Source organism: Macrobrachium nipponense, chromosome 33 (assembly GCF_015104395.2).
Source record: "Macrobrachium nipponense isolate FS-2020 chromosome 33, ASM1510439v2, whole genome shotgun sequence".
Taxonomy (NCBI): domain Eukaryota; kingdom Metazoa; phylum Arthropoda; class Malacostraca; order Decapoda; family Palaemonidae; genus Macrobrachium; species Macrobrachium nipponense.
The window spans coordinates 50,417,951-50,443,114 of record NC_087219.1 but is presented as its reverse complement, the minus strand read 5'-3'; the positions used below and the strand labels follow the sequence as shown (position 1 = coordinate 50,443,114).

The 25,164-nt window shown below is 44.3% G+C and overlaps 1 protein-coding gene across 1 annotated transcript; it reads left to right on the top strand.

Annotated features, from left to right (window-relative positions):
• The first annotated feature begins 5,434 nt into the window (after positions 1–5,434).
• LOC135203169 (NADH dehydrogenase [ubiquinone] 1 beta subcomplex subunit 9-like) lies at positions 5,435–24,642 on the top strand. The gene is made up of 3 exons (XM_064232863.1): positions 5,435–5,594; positions 17,753–17,895; positions 24,311–24,642. The coding sequence occupies exons 1-3, from the start codon at positions 5,497–5,499 to the stop codon at positions 24,496–24,498; spliced, it is 429 nt and encodes a 142-aa protein (XP_064088933.1). The 5' UTR covers positions 5,435–5,496; the 3' UTR covers positions 24,499–24,642.
• Positions 24,643–25,164: the final 522 nt, after the last annotated feature.

Here is a 25,164-nt window from a genome sequence, read left to right as displayed (position 1 = left end):
GTAAATGAGGATGCCCCACACTCCTGTGTATTCATATCTTCTTACCCCCAACAGGACAACTCCAGTAAGGAAGCAGCAGTTTCCCTTTACACCATATACCACAGAAGGCCCTTGTTAAAGAGGGATGGGGGGAACTGTTGATGTTATTCTCCCACTGACTGTTCTTCCAGGCATGGCATGTTCCATGAAATTCTGGAGAGTATAGTAATTGAGAGATTCCAGGTTCTCAGTAGCAAAGTAAGGTCAGGAGTTAAAGTTGGCAGTTGAGGAAGTAGTGGACAACTCACCTTCATTCTCTTAAGGAATTGAGGAAAGTTGTCAAAACCTTCAACATTTTTTACTTACCCAGTTGTCAAATTTGTAAAGACATGCATTTAAATTTTAAATTTTAAAGACATGCATTTAAATTTTAATATTAAAGGTAACTCTGAACCAGCCTGTTAGAATCAAATGTCTTGTAACTGTTTGGAGATGATAAAAACAGGAGAATTGCCACCTCATTTTGCCCCTGAATGAAGTTGACATCTACCAAGATTTGGGATGCCTCACAAACTGAGAGAAGTTGGAATCGGTGCCATTTATGAGAACTATGTACAGGCAGTCCCCGGGTTACGACGGGGGTTCCGTTCTTAAGACGCGTCGTAACCCGAAAATCGTCGTAAGCCGGAACAACGTTCTTGAAAACATTTCCACAAGGAAAATTTCACTAATTTGCAATTTTTCTTTGGGCCGTATCTCTAAAATTATCACTAATTTACTTTTTTTCATGTGCAACACTGTGTATTCACAAATTACTGTATATTTTCATTAAAATACAAGAGAGAGAGAGAGAGAGAGATTACATAAAACTATTAAATTCGTTGACCATTGTATGGCATTGTTAAGCTCCGAGTGTCACTGGAGTTATGAGGTAGGGAAATTGATACAGAAAAAGACAAAGGGAAGAATTTTCTTTTGAAATTAGTTATCGTATTATTACTACTTCTATTATTATTATTATTATTATTATTTGAAAATATAATAAACACGTGCATCTACCATAAAAATTCTCTCATCTTAGTAAGAAAGAGGAATTATCCTTACAAGTGAAATGGAAAGGTCATTTTCATCTCTTTGAAATACGACCATTATGAATTTTGTAATTAAAGTTTTATTATTATTATTATTATTATTATTATTATCATTATTATTATTATTATTATTATTATTATTATTATTATTATTATTAAATAACTGAAATTATCAATAAACATTTTACATACTAGTACCATAAAAATTCTTTCATCTCGGTAAAAGAGAGAGAGAGAGAGAGAGAGAGAGAGAGTGTTTATCTCTCTCTGTTCTCTCAAAAAATACTTGTAACGCTTCCAGCGAAAGAGAGGGAGGGAGTTACCACTATGACACATTATTATCTTGTGTGGCAAAAGAGAGAGAGAGAGAGAGTTAACCTTAATTAAAAGTGACATGGATAGATTTGCATTGTATTTCTTTAAAATACTATCACATATGAATTTTTGTAATTCAGATTATTATTATTATTATTATTATTATTATTATTATTATTATTATTATTATTATTATTATTTGAAAGTATTAAAAACAAATAGTACAAGTACATAAAAAATCTCGAGTCTCAGTAAATGAGAGAGAGAGAGAGAGAGAGAGAGAGAGAGAGAGGGGGGGGGGGGGGAATGTCATGAACACCTGATTGCAACACTGCAGCTCTTCCCCCTCCTGGCTGTCACAGAACTTGATATATCTTGACAGTTTTAGTACCTGGATCTCGAGAAAAGGTTACTGGAAGAAGACTGGGATTTCCTTCATTCTTCCATAATTTTTTAAATATAAGCTAAAATCTTACTAATTCACTATGGTATTTTCTTTAATGAATTGATATTATTGCTGTATAAATTAATATTAATATTTGAAAATAGTAAATCATTTATTTATCATACAAAAAAACATACATCTTTGTAGTAGAGAGAGAGAGAGAGAATTATTATTTTTATTATGTGATATCATTTCAACTTATTAAACTTACTAATACAGTATTAATCAAAATTAATATTTGAAAATTAGTAAATCATTTTTGTATTATAAAAATGTATTTAGTCATGAAAATAAACATCAAAATACACTAATTAGTGATTATTTTCCTTGGAAAATACAAAGAGAGAGAGAGAGAGAAACTGTGCTAAACTATAAAGGATTCTTATCATAGTATGCGTTTTTTAAAAGCGTCATTAACTCGGAGCGTCGGAAGCGTCAGCGTCGTAACCTCGGAACAAGCGTCGTAACCCAGGGCGGATTTTTCAATGAATATTTAAGAAAAAGCGTTGTAACCTCGGAACGTCGTAAGCCGGACCCGTCGTAACCCGGGGACCGCCTGCCTGGAGATGAACATAAGCACAGAAGCAGCCCAAGTTTACCCTGCTGAGACAAGACTCAGGAAGTTGTTAATTAGCACAGCCAAGTATGGCAATCCCTGATTGGACATCTGAAAAGGTATGGCTATAAAATGCCGACATTCAAGACTGGAAAAGTTGTATCACAGTTGGTGAAGTATTAAAAGGATGGAAAGTGTGGCTACACTAGTAGAAGGGAGTAGTGGTAATTAGTTAGTAAAATGTCAAATGTTCATGAAAAAATAATGTAAAACAGCTTTGTTCATTACAACCCAATTATATAGTTATAAAAAGCCTTAATTTCGTGTAAAGAACTGTGTAGTCACAAACTTGTTAGATTTTGAAAGATTATACTGCACATGACCAAACCCAGGATATCCATTGCCACACATTGATACTTCATAATGAATGTGGTTTACATTATTTTTTGAATTCATGAAATTATTTTTGGTGCTTTTTGAATTTATGAAATTATTTAAGTGTCTGGCTTCCAAGCTGGCAGTGTCAATTGCCACTGGGTGTTGCTTTGATTACTTGTTTTTTCTTTGTTTCAAAAAGGAAGTAATTTAAGTATTGCTAATTTTAATGTCAGTCCCCATTGCTTTTGGTTGTGGGAGTTTTCTGTAGTACTACTATAATCATTATGTTTCAGCATACTTTTGTTGGGATAATAACATTGCTTCATATAGAAAGTACGTACGCCTCAGTGGCATGGTCGGTATGGTGTTGGTGTGCCACCTCGGCAGCCACGAGTTCGATTCTTGGGCATTCCACTGAGGCGTCAGAGATTTGTATTTCTGGTGATAGAAGTTCACTCTGGACGTGGTTCGGAAGTCACGTAAAGCTGTTGGTCCCGTTGCTGAATAACCACTGGTTACATGCAATGTAAAAACATCATACAAACAAACAAACATATAGAAAGTACAGAATAAAAGAGAATTGAATGAAAGGGAACCTAACTTGAAATTATGGATGATGATAATGATTCTTAGGTTCTAAAGTATTCCAACCTGGGTTTTGTAACAGTAGGTATTCGTTTGAATTGTTGATCTCACATTTATTCATATTTTTATATTTCCTAAATATATTTTCGTATGTTGCATGTTTATGCACATTACAGTATTTATACATTCTGAGCATCCTTGCTTTAACCTGAAAGGCTGCTAGGCTGTCCTTTCATCATTGAGTCATTCTTCTCTACTAGATATGATTTTAGTTATATCTTATTAAAACTTTTTTATTCTTCTTGTTTCTGTTTCAAAGGTAGAGAGTCAGCCAGTTAAACATAGTCACCTTTTATGTGACTCATGGACCTTAAATCTTCAAATTATCTTGTCTCTTGTGATCAAAATCTGCTTACCCAGTCTTTCATTCTTTGCATTGTTAGGCTGGAATCAAGAGGACAGCAAGAAAAACAGTAAGAGCATTCAATGTTTTGGATAGAAATTTGTTGGAGATAAGTAGGTAAAAGAAGGCAAAAGACAAAAGCCCATGAAGCATCTATATAAGAATTATTTGCAGCTGAGACATCGCCACTTAGGAAAATGGAGGAGATTCAGAAATGATGTGAATACAAAATGGTAGAATTCATTGTTTGAGAGTAATGTGAAGATTATACACAAGCGAGGAAGTAACTAAAATACATAATGTGTCACAAGTTGGCAAAATAGATTGAGACCTAAGTTGCTAATTTGTTTGTTTGCCTGCTGAGGAGTGGAAAGAATTTGCCAGAGAAGCTATAGATATTAAAATGACAGATTGCTGACTAGTAGGATGAAACATGGTTCGTGAAATGAAAAGATAATTATTGAAGGCTTGAAAAAAGTAGCCTTAGTAGAAAAGATAGGAAAGAACTTACTAGATTTATAATTCTGTAAAGTAAATACTTGTAAAACCAAAATTGATAATCCAGTTTTCCAGCAATTTTCTTAAGAACGTATTATTGTTCACACAGATTTTATCTTGATATTTGTCATTTGGAGAGTTCCAGCTGAATGTAAAGTATGAAGATGGTGAAGAGTAGGTGACACATTGCTTTACGTTTTATTTGTTGTCAATGTTTCAAAACAAAACATAATCAGGGATAAAATTACAAAGAAACAAACAAATGACTAAACATAACGCCTCCAAATATGGAGATTGAGAGACGGGAAACATCATATAAAAAGACAATCAATTTTAAACATAAGACCATTGATATGGTGGAAATTACAAATACAGATTGCATTTATCAACTTATTCCTTTAAATTACTATATACAATACATTTGTAATTTGGCTGTCATCTTAAAAATACATTTTATGTCTGTTCTATCAGTCAGTATCTATAAAGAAATAAATTTTCGTTTTTAATTTAAACCTAAATGAATCCTAAGAAATAATACAGTTGGGAAAAATCTATCGCGAGAGTATATATAATATTCTAAGGGGTCCACATTAATAATAATAAAAATTGGACTGAAGATGAACCCAGGGAAGGGTTCGAAAGCTTTTTTGTAAAGAGTTTTAACATATTTTATTATTGTGGACCCTTTAGAATATAATAGTTATGTCCATTCGTAATTTTGCTGTAGGCTACTCATAAAAAAACATTTTGTCCTAATCGATCGCATCTATAAAGAAATAATTGCATTTCAATCTAACCCTCAAGAATCTCAAGAAATAATACAAAGTTATGTCCGATTTGTGTAAATGATAAATTGTGCAATTGTAAAAAAAAAAAAAATACTATCAACTGAAGCAGGACATGATTTTTATTCTACACGGGCCAAGAACGACACTGTTGATTCCCATTCTCCATAGTCTACCATCCATGTAGTTTTGTTAAAGAAGAAGCACGTGGTGTCCGTTTCTACTAATTTGGGCTTTCTTAGATATAATTCATGGTAATTACATTCACAGAGCATTACAGTCAGTTATTTCATATATTTACATACATATTTTGTTAATTATATTAACTTTATATGTTAAATATGAGGAATTAATACGTTTTAAAACCATATTTCGAATAAATTTCACCTAACGTCGAAGAAGTTCGAACGTATTTATTTTCCCGTCGGTGAAGACGACATCACAGACAGAGAAACGAAAAGATGTCGTTCCTCCAGGTTGAGGTCATCTCTCACACGAGAAAAGTGTGTTCTTTGTACAAGAGAGCTCTCAGAAACGTTGAGGCATGGTATGATAGGAGGTAAGAGTCGCATTACTCTTGAGTATTCACTTAAAACAGGTTAGGCCAGGCATCCTTTGAACTGTAGGTAGGACCTAGCCTATCGTTGATGGTATCAAGGTTGGGTACTGGGCATTTAGACTTCTAAATGATCGTCATGTCTACCGATGGTCAAGGCATGCCCATTTTTTATTAAGGGTGGAAAATATGCAATAAACCTAGGTAGATTTAGGGTACTTATAGCGTATCCTTGGCGGCCTAGACTATGGCAGTTGCGGTTTTTCTATGCAGTTTTACCTCCTGAACAAGAATTTTATAAGTAATATTTATTCTGACGACTGTAATTAACCCCCCAGGGGCCAGTACTGAACACGGCGAAATACATTTGGCGCCCCAATCCCTAGTGGATGTCGTATACGCGGTTATGTTCCTTGCAGTCCGTGCTGACTGCTTCTGTTGAAATAGGTATACCTAAACCTACAGTTACAGTTAGGTAATCAAACTCAAGGTTCGAGTAAATTGCATAGGTCAGTTACAAGCCAACCTCCGTGGAAGCAACACCTCAAGACCTCTAGGCTACTTTCCTTTCAAAGTAAGTGTTTTCTTCTCGAAGTAAAGTGTTTTCTCCCAAGTAAGAAATTGAGGCCATAATTTCCTGTTAAACAGAAGTTAATGAAAGTAGCCATGCGTAGTGCTAACTTATCTCTATGAACATATTTTTTAAGTCAATTTAGGTGATTACAAAGAAGCCATTACCTATGTTAATGAGGCTTCATAGTACTATACCATTTGCATATTTAAAATGAAGCATAGCTACCTACCTATCTCAGTTATGATAACTGTCTTTCCCCTGTCAGGTAGGAGGATGATACTACCTAGTGTGGGAAAACTAATAAAATTAATAGGATCATTTATATATAGGGTAAAAAACCGCATGGAACAGGGGTGGACCATGTACGATCAATGTGTACAACCTTAAAAAAAGTACATTATAACGCGTCCTGACATCGGAGATGGGCATCAGACGCGACTTGTTGTTGGTGAGAGACGGAGCTAAAGACCTCTACTCCGGTGTCAGGACGCGTTATAATGTACTTTTCTTGGGGTTGTACACATTGATCGTACATGGTCCACCCCTGTACCATGCGGTTTTTTACCCTATTTCCAGATCTTTTTGCGCTGAATGGCTTCTTTGGCCCCAGTGCCTGGGCTTTTGCCCTAAAACTCATGCATCCATCCATCCATCCAAACCTTTTTGTTATTTTGCGCAAGGCATAGGTGGGAGGTGATGCGGCCAAATCAAACTTTCTTAATCAGTTTATTTAGTATTTGAAAGCTCTACAGACCAAAAAAATGGTAAAATAATACAGAATTGTGTAGTGTGTTTGGTAAATCTTAATGATAACTCTGCGTCGGGTATTTCTTTGGAAATTACAGTTTCCTATTGCATTCGTGTTGCTTATTAAGTATTTACTGTTATTTTTGGGCGGTCAACTGTTATTAACCCCCAGGGGCCAGTACTTAACATGGCGAAATACATTGGACACCCCAATACTTAGTGGATGTCATATTTGTGGTTACGTTCTTTGCAGTCCATGTGGAGTTATTCTTTAGAATTACCGAGTATTTTAATGTACAAAGCAAGTGTAACCTTTGGGGTGTATGAAGGTGGCTATTGTATGATAGATAAGGACCTTTATATACTATTTACTGTCATCATTTTGCTTGCTTGAGGCACAAGAACTTTTGTTCCACTTTCATCAGTGAGGTTAGTATCCCTTGCAAGAGCCTTCAGCATCATACTGAAATTCTTTTGGTCTAATTAATTAGTCCTCACTGGGCAATGTTACCAGCAGAAGGATTTATTGCACCAATAACCGGTTATCGGCACCATAAGCACCATTATGGTGCCTCTGTTAGGTATGTTATGACGCCATAGAACTGTTATTGGTGCCTTATGGTGCTGATAGCCGGAACTCTGCCCATTCTGGCGCTAGACAAGCTCCATAAAACTGGGTCGCCGATAACCGAGTCTGCCAATAACTGGGGACTCCCTGATAGAGAGGTAAAATTGACTTCAAAAATAGAAATTTTTATAGTCAAATATATTTTTTAAATACTAACCTCACCTCACTTTCATGTATTGCCCCTCAACCTTTCCACTCATGTGGATACAGAAAAACTAAATGGGAAAACAATAGATGCTCATACCAGCAGCTCACATGAAAGAGATGGGTTGTAGATGATTCAGACTAAACGATTCTGTTGTTTAGTTTTCAGTCACTATCATCCTTCCACCTGCAGGGAAATACAGGTATTAAAAATATACAAGTAAGTATTTAAAAAATAAATTTTAGGAAAATTACTGTTTCCACCTGCTTTTGCATTTTCTGTCATTTTTAAAGCTACATTGTTCCGATACGTAATACAAACCCTCGGTCCTTTAACAATAGGAAGGTAACTAGCGGCAGCTGGGACGGTCGTAAGCTTCGAACAAGGGGAGAACGGTAGTTAACTGCTTGTCCGATCGTGCGCGCGCCCGAGAGGTGAAGAATCACTTTTGCTTTCGGCCGCGGGTGTGAAGGACGTGTTCGTCATCGCTCTCTGCCCGCTTCATCGTCGTATGCTTTGTTTATATTGTGTTTTCTACTAATGGTTTGGTTTGACTTGAAAATGAAACTGTAAGTACACTGTTTTCATTTTCATTACTTAATTATGAATCAACATGGAGCTATCGCCGTAGAGACGGCGATTTCCGCTCTTTTCATGAATTGAACCCTTGAATTATGTCTCGGTGCCGAGGGCAGGCGCACTCGCGCCGAGTCATGTATTTTGAGCGAAAGTGTGTAATTGAAAGATGTAAGTACTCTTTTTCATTATATTTTTGCCCTGTGCGTTCGTTGCCGAGAGCTTGATTGCGCTCGGCAAGAGCCTCTTATTTTGTATGAATAGAATGCAATGAAAGTGGATTCGCAATGCAGTTTTCTTTTCATTTTCATTTATTAATTGCATCAAATTTAATTTTGGATCAATTTCCGCTCTTACCCGGGAATTAATCCTTACGATTTATTGCTGTGAAAGTGAAAATAGCAAGTGCAGTATTGTTCGTTTTCATATATATTTATGATAGCATCATATTATTATGGATCAAGTTTCCGCTCTTACCGGGAATTGATTTTTCCCTCTTTAAGTTCTATGAAGTGAATCGCAAGTGCAGTATTCTGTTTCATTTTCATATTACTTTTCACTGCTGTGCGGGGTAGGGGAAGCGAAGGTCTGCCAGGAAGTCGTCGGAAAGCTCTCCCGCGACTCCCTTGGTATCCGATTCTTCGTCTTCTTTCCTGCCCCCCCGCTCAGCTTCCTCGTATTTTTGTTTTTGGGGTTCCTTCCTTCGTCGGGGTGGGGCATGTCTCCCCCCCCGTGCGTGAGGGAACCCCTCTTACTAATCTGTCTGTGCTACCGCAGGTGCTACAGCCGTGGGAGACGACCTTGGACAGGTATGGACCACTGCGGCTGCAGGGCGTGCCTAGCATCCACGATCTGCTGCAGAGTCTAGCGAGGTCTGGGGCGGTGACCTTGGAGTGGTCTCCACTACAACCTTCACGGCCGATTATGCTGCTTCCCCCCGCTGGTCTACACTCCCCATGCTGTGTCGGTGACGCCGTCTGCCGCTTCTAGGGCCGGTCGCCGCCGTACCGAGGAGGGGTATGCCGCCGCCGCCTGTGTTTTCTTCGTGTTGCCTGCCCCAGACTTCCGCTGTTCCAGCAGCTCGCCCCTGGACCGGCCGCCAGTACCACGCTGGCTGCCGATGATTCTACGAGGCGATGGCTGGGTGCCTGCCGTACCTGTCGCTGATGTGGTTCCCGCTACTGGCTTGGCTGTCCCTTCTGTGTTTACCGCTGCCGCTGTTCCTGCCGCTCCTGAGCTGGTTGCTGTTCCTGTCGCTCCTGGTTCCTGCGCCTGTCCATGCTGGTCCTGCCCATGGTGTGTCTTCCCCAGTCCCAGGTCCTTCCGGACAGGTGCAGTCGGGCCGTGTTGCTTCGGCAATAGGCCCGACTCCGGCCTGGATGGAGGACCTGACGACTGTCCTGCGTGAGCTGACGAAGAGGAGGAAGGTGTCATCTTCGTCTTCGTCTGTGCTGCTGCCTCTTCCCCTTCGACTTCTAAGGCCCATAAGCCGAAGAAGAAGAAGGCTGCCTCCCCCCCTAAGAAGTCTCCTTCGGGAACTTCTAAGGGCCCGTCCCACCTCGGTGGGACGGGGGGTCCTTCTGCTGGTCCTCCTGCTCCTTCGGGAGCGGGGCCCGTCTCCCCTTCCGTAAGGAAGAAGATAGACGGGGACCAGAGGAGTATCGGTTAGCTCTGGTACTTCCTCGCCTAGTGCTAGCGGCGATGCCGCTACGCCAGGTTCCGGCTCGGTCTCATCGTTCGCGGGAGATCCCGAGTGTACGCTCTCCCTCGGGAGACCGTGCAGCCAAAGTTTCGGCGCCAGAGTTCGCTCGGCGCCAAGACCACGGCACGGAGCAGAAGGCTGGCGAGAACCGCTCAGGTGACTCTCGCCAGGCCAGCGGCCGCTCTCGCAGCGACCAGCTGGTAACCGGGTTTTGTTATTCCCCCTAAGAAGACTCCTTCGGGAACTTCGAAGGGCTCGTCACATTCCGGTGTGACGGGGGGGTTCTTCTGCTGGTCCTCCTGTTCCTTCGGGAACGGGGCCCGTCTCCCCTTCTGAGAAGAAGAAGAAGACGGGGACCAAGGGTGTGCTGGCTACCGCTGGTACACCCTCGCCTGGTCTTGGCAGCTCTGCTGCTAAGCCAGGTACCGGCTCGGTTTCTCGTCCGCGAGAAGTTCCGAGTGTACGATCTCCTTCGGGTGACCGTGCAGCCAAAGTTAAGACGCCTGAGTTCGCTCAGCGTCATGACCGAGGCACGGAGCAGAAGACTGTCGAGAGCCGCTCAGGTGACTCTCGCCAGGCCAGCGGCCGCTCTCGCAGCGACCAGCCGGTACCTCGGGTGGACGTGACGGTCTCTGACCGGCCACGGGTTGAGGCTGGGAAGAGGTCCCCCAGGTCCCCTCGACCGACGGTACCAGCCTCGGCTGGTACCAGCGGTTTGACGTGCCGCGAGGACGCTCACCGGTCTCACGGCGAAAGCGAGCTCTGCAGGTCACCTGACCGCCGCTCCCACAGGGACCGGGCGGATACGGTGACCAGCAGCAGCTCGTCTGATGCACGGGACCGGGGTCGACGTGCTCAGTCGAGCCGCTCGCCACAGGTGAGCGGCACGGCCAGGCCTGCAGATCGATCCCCACCGCGGGTTGGTGATCGGCTGCAGCCCCCCACGTACGCTGGTCCTGCCAGCGAGCGGGGGGGAGCGTCAGGTCTGTCCTCTCCACTACCTTCAACTTCCTCGGGCTACACCGGGAAGAGCGAGGTAGCTAGGAGTGATCGTGAGAGGTGCGCCGCTCACGATCCCGTCACGACGCCGCACGTGCCACGTATGGTCTTAGGACCAACCAGGACGTACGCGCAAGTGATTGGAGGCGACCGTCAGGGGGAGAGGGGGTAGCGTCAGTTCTGTCTCTCCGATACCTTCAACTTCCTCGGCATACGCCAGGAAGAGCGAGGTATATAGGAGTGATCGTGAGAGATGCGCCGCTCACGATCCCGTCACGACGCCGCACGTGCCAGGTTGGTCTTAGGACCAACCGGGACGTACGCGCAAGTGATTGGAGGCAACCGTCAGGGATCTGTTGCTGGTCCTTCTTCTGAAGGAGGAGGGTCCTGGGAGCTGCTCTTGTTGGAGGGACTGGACGGTCCTACTCCTCAAGACGCTGTAACTTCCGAGATTCAGAGTAACTTTACCCAGGTTATTGCACTGATTCGTCAGCACAACGACCGGGGGGAAGGATCGCCGCTCCCACCAGCAGAGCCCATGTCTCTGCTCGAGTCGTTTTGGGGCCCGAGAGGGAACCCAAACCGACGGTGGGTATGCCGCGATCGGAGCTTGCCGATTCTGTCTTGAACCAGAGTCTCTCGTCTCCGGACAAGAAGGCTCTCTCAGTTCTGGCCGGTCGATCAAGCTACTTCCACCTCCTCTACTGCGACAGCGGCGTTTCTACGTGTCTTCGGACACCGTATTTAAATACTCCTTCGGTCCTCCTGAGAGGTTTCGACCTCGACGAGGACTGGAATGAGTCGGAGGACGGTATCGGCTCTCTCCTGTCAGGTGTCGATCAGCCCCACCCAGACGACGTTCACAGTGGCGGCAGACCCTTACCTACAGTGAGAGTTCGTAACCCTCCTCGGGAAAACGTTTTTCTCCTGACGATACGTTTTCCCAGACTCTGAGAGGCCATCGCCGCAAGGCGATGGCTGCTCCTACTCTTCTCCAACTGCTAGTTCCACTGGGAAGGCGAGCGAGTATCCAATTCCTTCCCCATTCCCTCCTTACGGCTACGAGGGAAAGGGGAAGGATCCTACAGAGATTTCTCTGTAGGATCCCACGTTGGGGACTGCGCTACCAGGGGGGACCTTCGGGTCCTACCTGACGTAAGCCCCGGTCGTTGAGGAGGGATCCTGCCCCATTCTCGATTTCTACGGGAATCGAGAGGACCACCAGCCGATATCGTTTGACGAATTCGGTGGGGGTTTCGCAGACTGCTTAGAATTCTACGGAATTTCTAGCGCATTCAGTGTTAGAGTTTCTTACGATCTCCAAACACATAGGCGAGACCACGGTCCAAAGTGAGCGAGACGAGAATCCCCGATATGTTACACGATAATCGGGAACCTCGCCTATGCTCGAATTCCTGGAATTTCTAGCATTAGGAAGAAGACTGCTGCTGAAAGAAGACTATCTCACAGTAGGCGACCAACCTGGAATAGAGAAGAACGGACGGGAATATCCAGTTTGGCTGGAACTATCGTCTTAGTATTCTGTTCACCATTGAAGCTTTCCTTCGAGGAAGACTTCTCCTTCACTCTCTTTAATAGAGAACGAAGGTGGTCGATCTCCAATCCTTATTTTGTTTTCTTGAAGGAAAGAATTTAGGATGGAGATCGTTGTTCAGAATCCTACAAATATACTACGTATATTAACCTCGCGACATGATTCTGCTAAGCAGTTGAATGGTCCGAGGGGTAGGCGCATATCCTGGTTATTCTACGGATTGCGACTTAGACGAAAAGTATTCTAATTGAACTGCAACCCGGGTTGCCTGCAACCTCCCAGGAGTTTCCAGTTTCAATTTTATATACTTATGGTGTTGTCACAACAACACCATTTAAGCTTTTATATTTACCGAAATTCGTTTCGCTTAAATATAATTGCTCGAGCATATCTTTTTATGCTCGGTGGTTCTAGCCGAACGCATTCCTTCGTGGAAAGGATTACTTGGCAACTCAGGATGACGAGTCAGCGACAGCTACTGCGTATTGAATTGCCCGAGGCATTTCAGTATCAGCTGCCGCTTTGAGATAGACGGTTGTTTATGTCTTTCTCACCTGCTTTGATTGAATAACAACCGTATCTCTGCCCAACAATCACGGACTTAAGTCTCTGATTAACGGGGATTCTCGCATACATGAATGACCATCTACTGCTGTGAAACGCTAGTATTCATCGTCTTCGGTATTGCGAGAATTTTAAACAGAGATATCTATTCGACTCTATCTTTCTGTTTACCGCACGGTAACAGAATTCTGTAATAGTCTCTTGCTGCATCGTATCCCGATAATGCGAATGATTTTTGCGGAATCTGAGTTTGTCCTCAAAATATCTTGTATTCGGAGGTGTACAATTGTTCATTGTTCACCCCGGATTAGCAGATGTATTGAAAGACATCGCCTACTCCCACACCTGCCAGCTCTACTTCCAAACGTTCAGCCCATGAGAAGCAGTTCTTCAAGCGGCTCTCCCCTGTGTTTCATTACTGAAGAACGCCCCGCTTTCATTGCACAACGGACAGCAATGAAATGGCGGTTAGCGTTTTCAGTCATTTGTAAGCACAGGTTTAGAATCTTGAGATTCCTTCTCTCGATTCAGCTGGAAGACGTAGGTTGCATTCATTGCCTACCTTCGTCTTCAACGTCACATAGTGTTGTTCTCCTTAAGCTGAGATTCAACGTCTATGAGATTTTCTTGCCATCAGGGACCTCGGTCTTTTGAAGGCAATTGACTTTCGCCTTTTGAGCTTATGCATTAAGAGAATCATCGCCGCGCCGTCCGGCATCGGTGACTAACAAATATTTTATTTCTGGGCTCAGCTCGTGTCGCTGCGCGAAATATCCTTTAATCTATTATTTCTAGGGTAAATGTACTAACACATACCAGAGAATAAATAAATAAAGAAAAAGGTCAGTATAACTGACTCGCTCACCCTCCCAGAGGGTGTCGGTATGAACACTATGGCGAGTGAGACCACTACCACGAGCCAAAAACCAATAGAATTCTCCCACTACAAAATCCCCCAAGAGGAGAGCCGACCCACAGAGTGGGCAGCACCTACTACTACTACTCCATCCCATGCTGCCAACTGCTGCGCCTCTGGTGGCCATCCTTTTCAGTTAGCGCACACGATACACACGTGCCATTTTCTTCTCTGTGTTTTTGTGCCCTTTCCTTTGGATTTTATTACCATGGAGCGTGCAGCTAAGTTAAGTACTCAGTGTTTATTGCTAATTGGTTTTTTCCGGCCCTGAGCACGTATTTGCCGTTTTTTAGGTATAAATACGAACTCTAGGTCGGAAGCATGGCAGCATGGTTCTGCCTCGTGGTGGGTCCGTTCTGGGTCGCCCATACCCAGAACATCCCCTTGCTTATGTACGCTCTATTTTATTATCCGCTTTGTTTAGGGTACGGTCTACACGGTTTTGTCATGCATGCATGTCTTTTACCTTATGTAGGCTCTTCCATCCAGACCCTAGCCACGGCTCTTAGTATCGGCCTCGGCTAGCTTTGAGTGGTAGACTTGCCTTCGGGTTAGTCGTACACTCCTGGATTTTTTCTCCTACTATATTGTTTTCTTTCTTTCATTTTATTATTCAATTGTATTATTTATGTGATATTTGTTAGGTTAGTTAGGCGTCTGGCTTGCTTAGCCTAGGTCATGGCCCATTGGGCCTATATGTTACCGCTCTTCAGCTCGGTTGCTTCCCGATAGCATCTCTCTGATCAGTTGGTTATGTTTCTAGGCTTAGTTGTTGTTCTTATCGCCCCGTGGTCACTACGTGATCACGAGGCAGCCAGACGCCTGTCCAGTCACCTTTCCCCCCTCCCGCTCTTCCATAGGGTCGGGGGGGGTGGGTTGGCCTGCCCATGCTCGCTCCACATACCCGAGCCTGCCTCCCTCTCTCCCCCCAGGCGGAGGGGGTAGAGGGACGGGACAGACCCAGACTGGACTCGACCTCTCCGGCTTCTCGGTCCGGTCGGGTGGTGAGGTGCGGGGGGACTGGCCTTTCCCCCCTACATTACTACCCCGTCGCTCCGTTACTAGCCCGAGTCTGTATGTCCCTTGCTCTTTCCCACCTTACTAGGGCTCCTTTACCACCGGAGACCTGGCATCCAGCGGAAAGGTGCTAGTCTACCCCACGGGGTGGACCGGAACATACAAGCGGTCCCGTCTAACCTCTCCGTTTCACTGAGTTATACACTCCGCCACGCACTGGACTTAGTCCGGTACGTTCGAGTTTTTAGGTTTAAGATCTATTATGTTAAACTATTAAGTTTATCTTAAGTACCTTAAACCATCCCCCCTCCCTTCGTGTTTCACCGGATCCCTCCGGGGTTATAGCCTATTCAGGCGATTAAGGGAGGGGTTATGCCCAAATTTTTTCCGAGCTCCGGCATGCAACGGAGTTCTTCTGTCCTTTAGCCTGTAAGTGATAGTCTTTAAGATACTCATGTGTCTTTTCACTTACAGACCACCAACTGTGAGCATCCGGGATGCGCCGCCACACTTCAGGACCCATGTGGACACGAAGTTTGCCGGTCCCATGCTCCATGCGCGACTCCGCACGGGGACATCCAGGTCTGGTACCATGAAACGTGTACCATCTGTTACGATCTGGTGAGCCAGCTTTTAGACGGGGTAAGTATTCCATCTCCGGTAGCTGGTCCTCATCTGTTATAGTGCTTAAGTTTTGCATCAATCACTCTAACTTAAGGTAAATTCAAATATTTTATTTGTTGGTCTCTCAGCATAACTCTTTAAAGGGCGAAGGTCACGTGACTTACCCGGATGCTTGGACAACTTGCCTCTACTGATTCCGAACCAGTCAGTCGGCAGCTGTCAAAGCGCCCGAGTCAGTTACGAACTATGCTGTGGACTTAGTTCGGTTGTTCCAGAGCAATCATTACTTCGTCTTAATAGCTTGTCAGTATGAGTACTGTACATAACCAAAGTCGAGAAGAGGGATAGGTCATACGACTATTCCCTTCTTTTCGTCTTAGGTAACTGCATGACTTCTCTTGAGAAGTCAAGCACAAAGGGATGGGGATTTGTGACGCTCGATTTCGTACCGATCTTCTTAGTAGCGAAGACTCAGAACCCTTCGGTAACTGACGATTGGTTCGAGTCCTTCACAATACCCTCCCTAATGGACTTCACCGCCTCCGATACGAAGGCTATGCTGCTTTGTCCTGTGGTGAAGGTGCGACGGAGCTGTCTGAAGAAACTCGACACCCAGGATGAGTGTGGACGCCTCTTCATCATTCTCTCGCGTTCCGCAAGAACTTCTCCGTGGCGCAGGTAATGAAGGCAGGCGCCTGGTCCAACCGGACCGCATGCACCTCCTTCTACCTTCAGGATATTGCCCACAGTTCCTTGGATCTTTTTCCTTGGGAACCGTGGTGGTTGCTCAACACGTTGTGTAGTTAACCCAGACCCTCGCAGGCTGAACAGCATCGAGTCCTGGGTGACCGTAAGAATGGATGAGGAATGAGTGTGTGACTGGCTCCTCTTCCCATCTTTTTCTTCCCTCTACCTTTGGGTAGAGGGACACGGTCGTCACCCTGCTGGGTAAGGACGAGATGCAGGTGAGCTACTCAATAGAGCACCATCCTATCCCTTTCAGTAGGGATAGGAGTAAATATCCACCACTTCCTCCAACAAGGGGGAAAGGAAGTGGATGCCAAATTGAGACAAACCCATCATTTTATGATTGTCTCTTGCAAACAGGAACAAGTTCTTGCTTGCTGGTACGAAGAGATACGCTTGCCTCTCTCTTAGTACTTGGCCCAGAGGTCTGACCATTGATCCTGCGGTGCACACCCCGATCAATCGGACAGAGGTTTGGATCCCTCCCTTGCTCTTACGACCAGGGAGGCACTCCAGGGTTGGACGAACACCAGTCTGTTCACCAAAAAGACTCAGATTCCTCCCACCAAGAAGTGAGTCTTCCTATTGTTAAAGGACCGAGGGTTTATATTACGTATCGGAACAAATGACAATTTGTCGAAAATTGCATTTTTCCTAACTATACAAACCTGAGGTCCTTTACATATAGTCCCACCTCATGCCACCCCTCACTCTGCAACTTTTTGCATGGGCCTAAAGCAAAAGTGATTCTTCACCTCTCGGGCGCGCGGACGATCGGACAAGCAGTTAACTACCGTTCTCCCCTTGTTCGAAGCTTACGCCCTCCCCGGCTGCCGTAATTACCTTTCTATTGTTAAAGGACCTCAGGTTTGTATAGTTAGGAAAAATGCAATTTTCAACAAATTGTCATTTTTAGTAAGTAGCAAATACTTTGTCATTAAAAATGCTATTACCTCACCATAAATTACAAAAAATATAACTAGTACATTCTTGGGTAAAATAAATTTTTTTCAGAAGTTGTTTAAACTTTTGTTGAATATTAATTAATTAGAATTTTTTTAGCCTTGTTTTATTCTTTGGTTTTATACGTTACAGGGTTTGAATTGTTTATAGATTATTTAATGTACAAAATTTTAGGTTACATACCTAATTATTGATAATAATTTAACTGCCCATAAAGTGAATTATGAATTAGATATTTAGTGATCCAATGTATCTTGAGAAGTTATATGATTTGTTGTTCAATGTTGATTTATTTATAGAGAAGGTAGGATTGATCATTATTTTCTAATTCTGGTGCAGTATTTTTTATTAGTTCAGATAATATTTAAATTGTCCATTATACTTTTGGTTTAATTTCTATTCAGGCCCATGTACCGCTATAGAGCTGTGCTGTTACGAGCAAGGTTTGATGAAAACAGGGATGTCAAAGACTTGAGAGTTGCTCAACAATTGTTAGAGGAAGGAGAAAAAGAACTTTTTAGTCTTATTCACTATCAACCCAAAAAGTGTAAGTATTTTTGGAAGTGCATTTGGTGTGCCACTTTTTACCCATTTTATTTTAATGTATACATATTTGTTCTTTAGGATTAAATTGCTCATGTGGGTATACATATTTTTTCTGGTTTGACACATTATTTCAAAAGTTTTTATATTACTGTACGTATACATCATCTCGATGCATAATTAGGTATGCATTTCCACTGTGAATTCTGGTTACCTATATATACTAGCCTAGGCCTGTTTCATGAATTTATTGAAATTCGCAAGTTAATTTTTTAATGCAAACTCATGAGTTTATATGTGCCTAATCCTCTAATTCAAGAGCTCCAGACACACAAAGATGGGAGAACACTGCTACAATATGTTCAATTGGATAAGCTTTCAGGAACTGTGTGTTGTGCCCCTCAAATTGAAACCTCGCATATGTCATGGGTGACTTTCATGATATACTTTAGGGTAGCTTCAATCTTCATTTTCCTTTTCCGGATACTGGCATAGCTACAGCCCCAATTTACCTCTGTTAAAGTACTGAACCCAGGAAGTAAAACATGTCTACGTAGTACTTTACCAATTCTGATTGTGCACAATCACTGAGGCTAATTCTATTAAGAACACTGCCATTAGAGTTATGCTTTTTATGGCTGCTGTCTTTCAAGTTTTAAATGCCAGGGTATACACGTATCAAAGATACGTCCCACCATGGGAGGCATTAGATGTGTAGATGGACCTTCCTTTTCAAAGCTTTGATAATTGCTCCCAAGTTCCTTTGAAGAACCCAAACAAATAAAAAAAACTGGATCAAGCTGACCTGAAGCATCTTACCCCTTGCATCTGGATATGATCATGTGAGGCATTATAATAGATACGGATTTCTTGCCAAGAAATTTGAGCATATTTTGGGGGAAAACGTTCATATCACTTGAATGAGCCATAATTGACTTATGGCAACTCGTATATCAACACTCAAACCCAGCTCAGTGATATAGGGAAGAATAGTTTCTTATGACATTTCACAGGGATAGTTACTACTACCCCCTGACTCGGTACATCTTCTTCGTCGTCGTCGTCTGCCGCCGCTTCCCCTTCAAGTTCTAAGGCCCCAGAGCTGAAGAAGAAGAAGAAGGTAGCTTCTCCCCCCCCCAAAGAAGGCTCGTCCTGAGACTTTTAAGGGTCTATCCCACTCCGGTGGGACGGTTGGGACTTCCGCTGGTCCTCCTGTTCCTTCAGGAACGGGCCCGTCTCTCCGGAAGAAGAAGACGGGGACCGGAGGAGTGCCGGCTAACACTGGTACCTCCTCGCCTGGCACCAGAGGTTCTGCCTCGGCGCCAGGTACCATCTCGGCCTCTCAGTGCCAGGATCCAGGCATGGGACGGAAGACTGGTGGGGGTCGCTCAGGTGACGCCCACCAGACCAGCGATCGCTCTTGTGGCGATCCGCTGGTACCCAGGGCTGACGCGACGGTTCCAGACCGGTCGCAGGCTGAGGCGAGGAAGTGGCATGCCATGAAGACAGACCTCGCTCCCACCGCGACAGCGGACTCTGCAGGTCCCTTGACCGCCGCTCCTACCGGGACTGGGCGGAGAGGGGGACCAGCAGCAGCTCTTCTGACGCTCGGGACCGTCGCTGCTGTTCTCGGTCCAGCCGCTCGACCAGGCCTGCAACTCGATCGCCACCGCGGGTTGGCGATCACCTGCAGCCCCCTCAGCACACCGGTTCTACTGGTGGGCGCAGGGTGAGTGTCAGGTCTTCCTCTCCTATCCCTTCAACTTCCTCGGGCTACACCGGGAAGAGCGAGGCGATCAGGAGTGATCGCGAGGGGCACAATCCCACCACGACGCCCTACGAACCTGGCACGGTCCTAGGACCGACAGATCATATGCGCAAGTGGCAGGAGGAGACCATGAGGGGTCTGTTGTGGTTCCTCCTGCGGAAGGAGGAGGGTCTCGGGAGGCGTTCTCGCTGGACGGGCTTGACGGTCCGTCTCCTCAGGATGCAGTCACTCCTGAGATCCAGAGGCTGTTCGCGGAGGTTATTGCGCTGATTCATCAGCACAACGACCTCGGGGAAGGATCACCGCTCCCACCTTCCGAGCCTACATTGGGTTTGGAGTCGTTCTGGGGACCAAAAAAGGAACCCAGGACGACAGTGGGTCTGCCGCAATCGGCCTTGGCTGACAGCATATTGAGCCAGGTGGACGCTCTCGTCTCCGGACAGGAAGGTTCGCTTCAATCCGGTAGGTCTTCCAAGCTCCTTCCCCCACCTCTACTGCGACAGAGGCGTTTTTACGTGCCTTCCAAAGACCCTCTGCCGCCCAAACAGGTTAACCCGTAGCTAGCTAGGCCAACTCCGGTGGTGTCTCTGCAGCAGCTCCTGTCGGAGAACCTCTGGTTCTCGCAGCAAGAGGCACTTGCCTTGGAATCTACCGCTCTGGCAGCATTCCAAGCATTCTCCTGGGTCGACCTGTGGTCCCTCAGTGTCGAAAGCCGCGGCCTCCTTGGGGAACATCACTCCTGAAGGGGACCCGGCTTTTGTGAGACTATGCCAGTCTGGAGGTAGAGCCATCTCTTACCTGGCCCACCAGCCGGCTAACCTATGGGCCAACCTGGTTCTCCGGTGTAGAGACGCTGTTCTCACTCGAGTGACTAGGGTGGCTGGGCGAGAGGCGGCCTTGGGTCTTCGCAACAGACTGGTGCAGAGTTCCTCCTCTCTCTTCCCCAGAGAGATGGTGGACGCTGCGGTGGAACAGCGGTCCACTGACAACAGTGACCATCTCGTCCACCAGGCAGTCACGAAGGTGGCTGGGCAACCTCGAACGACTGCGGCTAAGCCCAAGAGTTTAGCTAGCTCTGCCTCTGCAGCTAGGGACAATCGCCTCATCGAAGCCGAGAGGAAAGACTCTGCCTTCGACTTTTACTGTAAGGAGTTACCGTAACCAGCCCTCCTCCCAGTCCTTCTCTCGAGGAGGATCTGGGAAGAAGTTGAAGAGAGGAGGGAAATGCTAGGGACGGCGTTCCCCCTCACCTGCTGCCGGAAGGGGGGTGCCTGGCGAGCCATTGGGCAACATGGCAGCGTTCCGGAGCGGAGACCTGGATAGTGAACGTCCTTCGGGAAGGATATTTACTACCCTTTGAGTCCCGGCCACCCCTCACCTACAACCCGGTCCATCTGCAAACGTAGTCACCGGGCTTCTACAGTCGACTTTTCCTGGTGGAGAAGTCCTTGGGGGCCTGGCGCCCGGTGATAGAGCTCTCTCCCTTGAACCGATTCGTTCGCCAGATTCGGTTCACGATGGAAACAGCACAATCGGTGCTCGATTCCATCAGGGAGAACGACTTCATGCTTTTGGTGGATCTGAAGGACGCGTATTTCCAGATACTCACCCATCAATCCTCCAGGAAGTACCTCCGCTTCATCCTCGATGGGACGGTGTACCAATTTAGGGCACTTTGTTTCGGTCTTTTAACAGCCCCACAGGTGTTCACGCTGGTGTCGGCTTGGGCCCACTCGGTAGGGATATGTCTTCTGGGGTATCTCGACGATTGGTTAGTCCTGGCGAGCTCCCGCTTGCAGTTGCTGCAGGACAGAGATCGACTCCTCGAATTCTGCCGCGATCTGGGGATCGTAGTGAATTACGAGAAGTCGGATCTCGAGCCCAAGCAGAGGATGAAGTACCTGGGCATGCTGATCGACACAGTAGCAGGGCGAGTCTTCCCCGCAGATTCGCGGATCAGCAGGTTCAGGGAGGCAGCAGGACAGTTCCTGTCTCTACAGGAGCAACCAGCTCAGGAGTGGCAGGTCGTGATTGGTCACCTGTCGTCTCTCGAGAAGCTAGTCCCTCACGGGCGTCTTCACCTGCGGTCTCTTCAGTGGAGACTAATGGAGTGTTGGTCACAGGCAAGAGACCCTCCTTTTTTTCCCTGTGTCCCTCACGGAGGTGGTGAGGCAGGACCTACCCTGGTGGCTGGACGACGGGAACCTTGTAAGAGGAGTGCCTCTTCTTACTCCCCCATCCCCGGAGATGTTGCTGTTCTCAGACGCATCGACTGAGGGATGGGGCGCACACCTGGTTTTCACCCGATGTATGTACGTGTTGCCAAATCTCAAAAGATTCCTTGCTTTTTCATCTCCGATTTAACCAGATCCAGGTTGGCACTAGAAGTTATCCTATTGATTAAAAAATCCTCATAGTAGCACGAGTTCAAACAGAGAAACAAATCCATAGTTATGTAAATGTACATATAATATTTAAATTTAAAACTTTAAGGATAGTTTTTGGGATTTGTTTGGTTCCCCTCATCAATCACTAGATTGATGAGAAGCAGGGTTGACAACTGTTGCGCAAGATGTTGGGGAAATCCAGAGAACTAAACTGTAGAGCCTGAAAAGAAACAAATAACATGCCTTCCCCCTCAGGAAGGGAAGAATCTCCCACCCTGAGTGAAGCAGAAAAAACTCATATGTGAGGGAAGGGAGTGAGCCATATGACTCACTTTTCCCCCCTCCCACAGCTTGACAAGAAAGAGATGAGACAGTAAATTCTGACTGGTCCTGAGAAAATAGTCGGGACCAATGTAATTGTAGAAATTCTGCGTCAAAATTCGTTTTGAGAAAGTGAATGAAAATTTCTGCTAGTCTATGTTAAGTAAGATGAATCCTCGTACATAACCCTTGTCTGCAACACGAATCTGTAAATTCTCGAATGTCCTGATCCTCACAAAATCTGAAAGACTAAAACATTACGACGTTCCCAGAAATTGTCATTGAAACAAAATATTGTCTTAACTAATAAAAGAACATAATTAAACACACACCTAGGTGTTAGAGAAGTAACAACGATGACATAGAGAGAAAAAATTCCACACTAAAGCTTACTATGCAGCATGAGTAAGTAAATATACCATTGAAGAAGAAATAAAACACATTGAAACATCCTAACATATACTCAAATATTTCTATATATCCCAAATAATATTTCAAATTACAAACTTACTAACAAACAAGCAAGATGGAGCAGACCCCACCCTACCTGAAGGGGCAACATTCCACCTTTGAGAGATGGGCAGCATTATACATAAAATCAGCTGGTGACAAAGCAGAAGGAATAGGCTGGGAAGTACATCTACTGCAAGTTGCATCTGTCTTAGAGGAAGCCATGAAGCTCGAACATGGGAACTTTTGAGAATTGACAGCAATAGAATTTTCTTCTGATGTAGGACAAAGTTATCCAAATTGACAAGTTGCCTTTGTTGTTCTCCCTGTTAATACGTATTTCAATTTCTTGCTACCAGTTAGAAATGTGTCCAACATCAAAGTACTTGTTGCCTTTGGTACAACCCTCTCCCCTGGGAAGCAAATTAACCCTAGAGGGAGAGGGGGTGTCATTACACTTTAAATCAGCCTGAGGTCCTCCCAATATATTGATGGAAGAAAAGGAAGGGGAGACGAGCACATAAACTCTAGCATCATGGGGTGTGACTGCGGAAGAAAACGAAGCATCTGCGCGAGGCAATGAAAACCCTTCCCGTGAAGGAAGAGTCAAAACTACGATGCTCCCTCTTACTACAAAGTAACTTCCAATGTGATTTAGGTCACCTACAACATTCCAGGCAGGGATTTGTTATAGTACAAGCATTAATACAACACCTACTGCATTTGGAGTGTGGGTTCGTAGGCGAAGAAGCCAGGAAACGAGAACACGAGAAACCTTGAGTTCCCGGGCACATACGTTGGCGAGGTCGAGACAATGCAGAGGAAGCCATAATAACACAAGCACACACATACAGACAAGCAAAATAGCAAAAATGGGCAAACAAGTGGGTAAATGGTGGAGAGTAGGCAACCGTGACTCTCACCCAGGTGGGCAGTCTTTGACCAGTTTTCATCCGATAGATACATATGATGTCAGATCTCACAGATTCCTTACTTTTCAATTTCTGATTGTATAACTGGATCCCGGTAGGTGATAGAAAATTATCCTATTGTTAAGACCTCAGGTTTGTAGCCATAAAAAATACAAATAAGTCTTTAAAAATTTGTCATTTTTCTAAAAAAATTCAATTTGTAACACAGGCTGTTTACCTATTTGGGCAGATACTTTGGCTGTTACCCAATTGGGTGGTAGCTCTGGCTGCTTGCCCAATTGATTAAGATAAATAGGTCATATTCATTAGTCGAGGACTTATAGTTAATTTGTGATTCAGTCAGGTCAGGGTAACCTAGCCTAACTTACATGTGGGGAAGATGTCACTGCTAAAGTAAATCATACTTGCTTAACTTTCAGATGGTCTTCCTAATCTGGTTCATGAAGTTTAAACATTACTATAAGCTAGTAGTTTGTATCTATAAAACAAACACTGAAAATGTGTGTAGTTTTGCATAGTTTTAATATATATAATTTTTATAGCCTAAAATTAACTTTCCAGTTACTTTATCACCGGGAGGCGTAGCGTTTGACCGTGAAGTTTTACCACCAGACTGGGTTCTGGATTACTGGCATCCAATGGAAAAAGCTGCCTATCCAGAATACTTTGCACGTCGTGAACAACGTAAAAAGGAATATGTAGAATGGTGGGAAAAAACTTATGGCAAGCCAACAGAAGCTGCACATTGATGGCAAATGTTTCATTAATGGTTTTGGATATTTTACTTTATTTTGTAAATAACCACCTATTTAGAACACTTATGTTTAATGTATATGAAAAACTGCAATCATATTCTGTATGAGTTATTTAAAATATAATGGAATTTAAATTGATTAATATTTTTTCAAACTTTAACTCCCAAATATGTAGAAAATTTTTTTTTAACATGCCTGATGGGGAAAAAAACCCTTAATCTGAATTTCATTCATGGTTAAGAAAAAAGGATAAATGCTAAAAATCAGGATAAAGAAAACAAACTTGCAATAATCTCAACAATTAATCAATTGGATGTTACTTACCCTAGGCAATAATACAGTATTCCTTGTTTTTACAATCTTTGATTGTTTTTCCGGTTTCCAGCTTACTGCTAGAAGATTATCCCTATTGTAAAGACCTCAGGTTTGTTAGCTATGAAATATACAAATTGATTAAAAATTTTGTCATATTAGGTCAGGAATTGTGGAATGACAATAAGATAACTTTTACAATCTGTCTAATTATAAGATTTTACAAACTTAATACCCTTCCCTGCAAATTTTCGACTTAATACCCTTCCCAAAAAATTATATTTCCTATGAGCATGGAGCTGGCGTCATAAGACAATGAATACCAAATAGTTAAACAAAATATGGTAC

Excerpts from the sequence above, each read along its gene's own strand:
- LOC135203169 (XM_064232863.1), top strand. The coding sequence starts at position 5,497 with ATGTCGTTCCTCCAGGTTGAGGTCATCTCTCACACGAGAAAAGTGTGT. Across the intron at positions 5,595-17,752 it reads GAGGCATGGTATGATAGGAG|GCCCATGTACCGCTATAGAG; the intron begins GTAAGAGTCGCA and ends ATTTCTATTCAG. Across the intron at positions 17,896-24,310 it reads TCACTATCAACCCAAAAAGT|TTACTTTATCACCGGGAGGC; the intron begins GTAAGTATTTTT and ends TTAACTTTCCAG.